This window comes from Camponotus floridanus, unplaced genomic scaffold, assembly GCF_003227725.1.
Source record: "Camponotus floridanus strain SB8 unplaced genomic scaffold, Cflo_v7.5 scaffold295, whole genome shotgun sequence".
In the NCBI taxonomy this organism is placed as follows: Eukaryota; Metazoa; Arthropoda; class Insecta; order Hymenoptera; family Formicidae; genus Camponotus; species Camponotus floridanus.
Window position 1 is genome coordinate 112,747 of NW_020229431.1, and position 8,168 is coordinate 120,914.

At 37.1% G+C, this 8,168-nt stretch overlaps 1 protein-coding gene across 1 annotated transcript; it reads left to right on the forward strand.

Moving 5' to 3' along the window:
• The first annotated feature begins 472 nt into the window (after positions 1-472).
• LOC112638369 (histone-lysine N-methyltransferase SETMAR-like) lies at positions 473-1,339 on the forward strand. The gene has a single exon (XM_025409949.1). The coding sequence runs from the start codon at positions 473-475 to the stop codon at positions 1,337-1,339; it is 867 nt and encodes a 288-aa protein (XP_025265734.1).
• The last annotated feature ends 6,829 nt before the right edge of the window (positions 1,340-8,168 follow it).

Here is an 8,168-nt window from a genome sequence, read left to right on the forward strand (position 1 = left end):
ATGTGTCTAGATAAATTGAATGACACAGGTGCGAATGTGAAACTTTTGACATGTGATCAAGGTACAAATAATCAAGTCACTTATAATCAACTAGGCGTTGATGTAGAAAATCCATATTTTATATATTGGGTTGTCCGGAAAGTTCGTGCGGATTTCTCAATAGATGTCGTTCAAAGGCGAATTTTACAAGTTTATGTCGATGTGATATGTCAAATGCTTTCGTGTTTTGATTAGTGACATTTCAACGCATACTTAGTGATATTAATTATCCCAATAAATTAAAAACTTTTTACTTGACATTAGTTTAGAGATGGAAGGAAATAACGTGTTTTTTCGATGCATAATGCTTTTTTATTTCCGTAAAGGAAAGAACGCGACACAAACTCGAAAAAAAATATGTGCCGTATACGGGGAAGATGCCGTAAGTGATCGCATGTGTCAGAAGTGGTTTGCTAAATTTCGTTCAGAAGAAATGAATATTGAAGATGCTCCTCGCTCTGGTCGGCCAGTCACCACTGATGTCGACCAAATAACAGCTTTAATCGATTCCGAGCGGCAGATCACAGTTCGGGAAATCGCAGCGAGGTTAAACATTGGCAAATCAACTGTTTCCGAACATTTAAACAAGCTCCAGATGGTAAAAAAGCTTGATGTTTGGGTGCCGCACAACTTAACTGAGAAAAATCGTATTGACCGCATTTCCACCAGCGATTTGCTATACAAACGCAATGAATACGATTCATTTTTAAAACGCATCATAACAGGCGACGAAAAGTGGATAATTTATAATAATGTCGAGCGTAAAAGGTCGTGGAGCAAGCGAGGTGAACCGCCATTAACCACTTCGAAGGCAGGCTTACATCCGAAAAAGGTAATGCTCTGCATTTGGTGGAATTGGAAGGGGATAGTATATTATGAGCTACTACCGGACAACGAAACCATCGATTCGGACAAGTACTGTTCACAGTTGGATAAATTGAAGATAGAAATCGCCAAAAAGTGTCCGGAATTGATCAATAGGAAAGGCGTCGTTTTTCATCATGATAACGCCAGACCTCATGCAAGTTTGCAGACTCGCCAAAAATTATTGGCGTTTGGCTGGGATGTTTTGCCTCATCCACCGTATTCCCCCGACATTGCACCCTCGGATTTTCATTTATTTCGGTCGCTACAAAACTCAATTAATGGTTTGAACTTTGCTTCTTTGCAACTCCTCAAAAACTACTTGGACAGCTTCTTCGCCGAAAAAACCCAAGACTTCTATGAGAGAGGAATTATGAAATTACCCGAAAGATGGAAAAGTATTGTGCAAAATAATGGTGCATATATCACAGAATGAAATAACTTTTAACAATAAAATTTTTTCATTCGAATTTTGCTTAAAAATCCGCACGGACTTTCCGGACAACCCAATATAATAATAAAAAATATTATACTTCATACGATTTTCCGCATCTAGTAAAAAGATTAGCGAGTTTTTTTAGAACACATGACAATATATATTGCAAAGGAGAAATAATTGCATCACATTCTGATTTTGTGAAAACCTGGAGTATTGATAATGCGACAAAAGGAGGCTCTAATTTATTGTCCCATATTCAAGGGCACATATTCATCCAAATTGTTTTGAAGCAATGAATGTAAAAAGAGCGTTTCAATTATTTAGCCATACATTCGCATGTGCAATTAAAATAGCCGGTGACTCAAAAGAATTAAATTCAAATACATGGGAAGCGACAGCAGATTTTGCAGAGCATATGAACAGCGTAATTGATGCTTGCAACTCCTACAGTTTTAATGTCACATTCGGCGGAAAACGATCATTATCAAAGAAAAATCCAGATATTGAAGATCTGTTATCAAACTTTGTGCAGTGGTGTTCAGGATGGTCAAAATTTTCGGACAGAATATATCAAGTTCCTTGTTTCAAAGGTTTTATCATTACGATAAAAGCAATTCTTGCTTTGTATAAAGAACTTGCAAGTAAAAATGAAGAATTTGAACTTGCAACAGGTTTATGCAACCAGGATTTAGTGGAACATTTATTTTCAAAACTTCGGCAACGAGGAGGATTTAATCCAAATCCAACAGCAAGAATGGTTCGACTATCAATTAGACATATATTATCCACTGGTTACATTCAGACAAGCGATAAAGGCAATGTGCAATGCTCTGAAAGTGAAGCTCTCATTAATAAACTGAATCAAATTATTAAGACAGTTGAAAATTGTATGAGTGCAAATAATGTTGTTGCTGTTGATGATGTTGCTATTGATGATTGAAGACGATGTTAATGATGCCGATTTAGTAACAGAATTACTTGACAAACATTCAGACATTCTTGAGGAATATGATGTGGACATAAATAATGTAAGTATACTTAATAATTATGATGATAATGCAATAACATATTTTGCAGGGTATGTCGCACGACGATGTATTGAGAAAAATAATTATGAGAATTGTCGTACAACAATGTTAAAAACGCCAATGGAGGACGCAACGCCAAATGAAAGATACATTGAATACCGTGAATATCCCAACGTAGACAAGGATGCTCCAACAGTTACAAAATTAACTCGACCAACAAGCCTCTTTATAAATATAATTAAAACACAGTTGATGAGCTTCAATCGTACGTGGCAACATCATTGGGCATCCACACAGATTCTTGAGAAGATTACGAATGAAGGTATGTATGCAACAAATAAAATGCATGCCGGATGGTTTGATATAAATGATAAGTGTTACAATCACCGCATGCAAGCGTTAAAATTTTTAATGACAGTTAAAATATATTCCCGTACGCGATACAATAATCACGCTGCAAAGGCAGTAAATACATTTAAAAGAAAAATAAAAAATTTGTCAAATAAGTAAAGTTTTATAAAAAGATTACAATATTATAAAATAAAGAAAATAAGTAACATAGAACGTACTTTAAATTTTTATTGTAACTTACATAAAAGTACGAAAATGTTTCCTTCATTTTTTTATATTATTAGTATCTTAAAAATCATTAAATATATTTTAAAGATTGTTGTACTAATTAATTTAAAACTGATTTTTAATTTACTGACATTTTCTATTCAATAACGGGAAAAAGAAATATGCAATTCCCAATGTCATGGAAGATCGCAATCACAGTTAAAATTATTGCATAAATGTTTGAGACTAGCAAATTTATCACGAAAAGACAAAAAAATAAAACAAAAAATTATAATGCGAGCATGTCATGAAATTGGGAAATCATATTTAAATGTTAAATACTATTAATGATATCTTAAAATACGAATAATATAAATATTTTAAGGAAATGCATTTATGTTTATCTCATTACTCGTTGGCACACGATATTCATATATAAATATTCATATATAATTAAAGGGAAAGAAATGTAAATGAATATCGTGCAGATATAACAAATCACATAAAAATATAAAACAGTGATTTTGAATAAATCACAATCAAAAGAGACGTCTATAAAAATACAATTAGTATAAACATATAATTACAGAAAAAGAGACGTAACATACACACTCATACACTTCAAGGAAATCTACATATAGATTTCCCCGTGATAAGATTTGCTAGTCTTTCATTTATGCAATTTTTTTAACTGTGAATGCAATCTTTACGTCATGCTTAATAATGTCAACGAGAAATAAATTTTTTTTCTAAATTTCGAATTTAAATACACGTTCTATGTTACATACAATAAGAAATATGGATAAAATTATTAAATAATCATGGAGACTAAAATTAGTACACAGAAGAGATAGCTTACTATAAGGGATTATCTCAAACTTAGAACGATATTGCAAAAAAAGTCACTTGCATGTGTTATATACAGATATGTTTAATTACAATTAAACATTAAAATTTTTATGTATAAGTCTAAATAAAAAACGTTATACATGTTATTTGAAATGAAGCTACTATCTGGTTTCGCGAATAACATCTATATGTATACTTCTATTTATTAGTCAATTTGTTTTTCATTCTGGTATAATTATATTAATATATAATTACTTATTGACGAAGCCAGATATTAGTATTATTTATTTACAACCTAATCTGTCCTTATTCCAAATATTTGTTCTATATTTTCCTTATTTCCATAATATTTTATCTTAATCGACACATATATTAAATTACTACAAATCTTTTCTCAGTTTAAACATCATATATAGCACTGTTGTGCCCGGCGCGGCACGGGGTGTGGGGTAGCCGAGAGAATCGAATCGAATCCTTGGATTAGTTAACAACGATTTTTTATTCTAAGATTTTTCTTATACAAATTGATTCTCGTATCTTATTTTTAGTTGGTTTCTTTACAAGCCTTCTTTCCTTATTGTCGTCCTTTTCTGTGTCGCTTCGTTTTTAGATTTAGAGCGTTTAACAATTTTTTGAGTGAATCGTTGCACAGTATAGCAGTTAGCTCTCGGTTTCCCACTATTTAATGATTGGTTTACTATTAACGACTGTCCGCCACGGATTCGCGGTGGACGGCTTTTATTCCCTTGGTTTCGGGGGTGTTTTGGAGGGGATCGCCTAGCGACATGACCATGTATGGTCATGGAGGTTCTTCGTGGCGTCCAAAGTCCAAATGCAAGCGAAGGAAATTCAAAGTCGAATCCCTTCGTTAGCGTCTTTCGCGTTTTCGGCAAGCGTTCTCGCGCGTGGTTTGCTGAGATGGCGGTTTTGCGCGGTTCGCGAATGTTCTATTATATATTCCATTATAATGAAATAATAAGTTATAGTCTTTCAGACTATAACATCCCTCCCCCATTGGAAAAGAAAAACGGAGGTTGTAAACGGAGTTTTTCTATCTTCTAAATTTACATATGCCTATCCTTATTTTAAATACAATATATTTCCATAATATTCATTATAATCGTTTCTTAAATTAAAATTTATTTATTCTAAAATCGTGTGCTCTTAGTTCTTCTTAATATTGGTCTAGGCATTCCGTATGGTTTGTCAGTTTCGTCTATTATTGTAACAGTCGGTTTTTTAGATTTCTTCTTTTTATATTGGACAATTATCCATATTATTACTATTATAATAATTATAGTGGTTATTTCACTGGAAGCCATTGGATATATAAATGTTTTTTGTTTAAAGAAGTTATTTTCGTTACTATTTAAATTTTTATTTATCTTTTCTAATTTGTTATTTAGTTCCTTTAGTTCTGTTGGATTATTTACTATGCTTTTAAGTTTTTGTCTGTCATTTGTATAGTTGTTATCTTTAAAGATTGTTATATTATATTCGGGTTGAAATTCTTCGATTTCTGAAGTATATGTAATTGTTTTAGTCTGTAATATTATGTCTGTTGATGTCATTTTACAATTGTCACGTAGGGTAATTCGACCAGTATTTCTAATTATTTTCTTATAATCAGGGTGCTTATCGCATTTTATTGTGACTTGCTGTTCGGATGCAGTCGAATACAACGAGGAGTGTGGTTGACGTAAGTCAATCCATATCGTATGGTTTACTGTTACGTGTTTTACGTTACAATATTCTCGATAATCTGTTTCGTATACATATATTTTTATTTCGCATGGCGTATTTATATTTAAATTTAAATTATATTTATATTTAAATATATCGGATGATTGCTTTCGCATATGTATTGTTTATTTTTATCTATACAATTAGTTAGATCTTGTTTCGTTAAACTTAAGTAGGTACGCATTTCTTTATTTACAATCATTAGCTTATTCTCTATTTCTATATATGCAAATTTGTTTTTATAATCGGTTGTTGGTAACGGAATGACATTAAAAATTTCGTACATAATGTGGCGTCCCTGGCGCTCGCCACACCGAGCGCGGTCTCGATAAGTGCTGACCAGCGTAATGAAGTTGGCGCAATCTCAATATATAATTAATCTCAATTTTAATTTATGCCGCTGAAGGGCGCGACAGATAAGATAATTTTCTCGCTATTGAAAAACATTGGAAAGTATATAAAAGAAGATGCGGTCAACGACTTTCCAACCAACTTGTAACCTCGCAGAAATAGCTTCTAGCTACTCAGCGAATAATCTTTTTGTCCTTTTTGAAAACCCTTGTGGTATACCTTATCACCGAGACCATCTAGATCTTCAGGATCCTCGAGATCTTTCAGATCCCCGAGACCTTCCAGATCCTCGGAATCCTCGAGATCTCCCAGATCACCGAGACCTTCCAGATCCTCGGAATCCTCGAGATCACCGAGACCTTCCAGATCCTCGGAATCTTCGAGATCACCGAGACCTTCCAGATCCTCGGAATCCTCGAGATCACCGAGACCTTCCAGATCCTCGGAATCTTCGAGATCACCGAGACCTTCCAGATCCTCGGAATCCTCGAGATCACCGAGACCTTCCAGATCCTCGGAATCTTCAAGATCACCGAGACCTTCCAGATCCTCGGCATCCTCGAGAACACCGAGACCTTCCTGATCCCCTGAATCCTCGAGATCTACCAGATCACAGAGACCTTCCAGATCCTCGGAATCTTCGAGATCTTCCAGATCCCCGAGACCTTCCAGATCATCGGGATCCTCGAGACCTTCCAGATGCCAACCGATCCTCGAAAGATTATCCAATTCCTTCCTTGGAGACTTATCCCTATAGATTTGACTGCGAGGACATTTTCTCCGATCCCTGCAACGCCTTGTTCCTCTCCTCCAAGAACACCTCGTTCATCAAATAAACGATCTAGAGGAACTCAGACTGAACCCTACAATAGTAGAGGAGAAAGACTAGGGAAATTGCGAATAACTAAGTCTTCGCCAAGAATAGCTTGGCGTCCTAAAATTGTAAAAGTTAATGAAATGAAATAAAAATTTGTTAAGAATACCACAATAGGTTGCGTAATGATGGGGAATTTTAATATTGTATATAAGTAGTGATACTAAGGGGGTTCTAACTCAGGTCCTCTCAGGGGGGAGGGGGAGGCGCGAGGGGAACCGCGGTGCGGGGGGGGAGTGACGTCACGCGCGGGGAAGGAGGAACCGCGGCGCGCAGTGGGTGACGTCACCCGCGAGGTGAAGGGGGATCCGCGGCGCGAGCGATGGACGAGGGGGTCCGCGCAGTGAAGGGGGATCCGCGGCGCGAGCGATGGACGAAGGGATCCGCGCAGTGAAGGGGGATCCGCGGCGCGAGCGATGGACGAGGGGGTCTGTGCAATGAAGAAGGATCCGCGGCGCGAGCGATGGGCGAGGGGGTCCGCGAGGTGAAGGGGGATCCGCGGCGCGAGCGATGGCCGAAGGGGTCCGCGCAGTGAAGGAGGATCCGCGGCGCGAGCGATGGACGAGGGGGTCCGCGCGGTGAAGGGGGATCCGCGGTGCGACCGATGGACGGTCGTGTGAGAATGACAGCGCTACGTATGAGAAAAGGACAGTGCAAAGTGTATGAAGAGGACAGTGCTACGAGTGCGACAAGGATGGCGTTAACGTGGGACAAGGACGACGTATAGGTGGGAGAAGGACACAAAGGTAAGTGAACAACGAGTATATTCTAAGCGAAAGAGAGAGAACGATAATATCGAGAATAACAACGCGTGCGAGAGAGAACGCATATGAAAGAGAGAACGATAGCGCCAAGACGACGTGTACAAGAGAGAGAACGATAATATCGCGAGACTTACAATTAGTGCGCGCGCGAAAGAGAGAACGATAGCGCGAAGACTTACAACTAGCGCGTGCGAGAGAGAACGATAGCGCGAAGATGACGCGTGCAAGAGAGAACGATAATATCGCGAGACTTACAACTAACGAGTATGATAGCGATACTTAAAACTAGCGCGAAAGAGACGCAAGAGAGACGCAGGGAACGCATGGAGAGGCGCATAAATAATTAAATTTTTTTTTTTAAATCAAAATATAAAATATAAATTTATTAAAAATGTGTGTATTTTATACAATTTGTGTGTGTGTGTGTGTGTGTATGTGCTTAAATTATGATTAATAAAATAAAATAAAATATAATAATAAAATAATAATAAAAATAATTTGGTGGTGCGGGGGGGGGAGTGAGGCCGCTCCTAGAAGGCTAAGGGGTCGCTCCAGGAAGTTTAAGGGATGATGCGCCAGGCTGGGGAGGCGTTGCGCCGGGCTAAGGGGAGACCGCTTCTATAAAAGAAAAGATACATATTTTATTAGATTTTAATAAT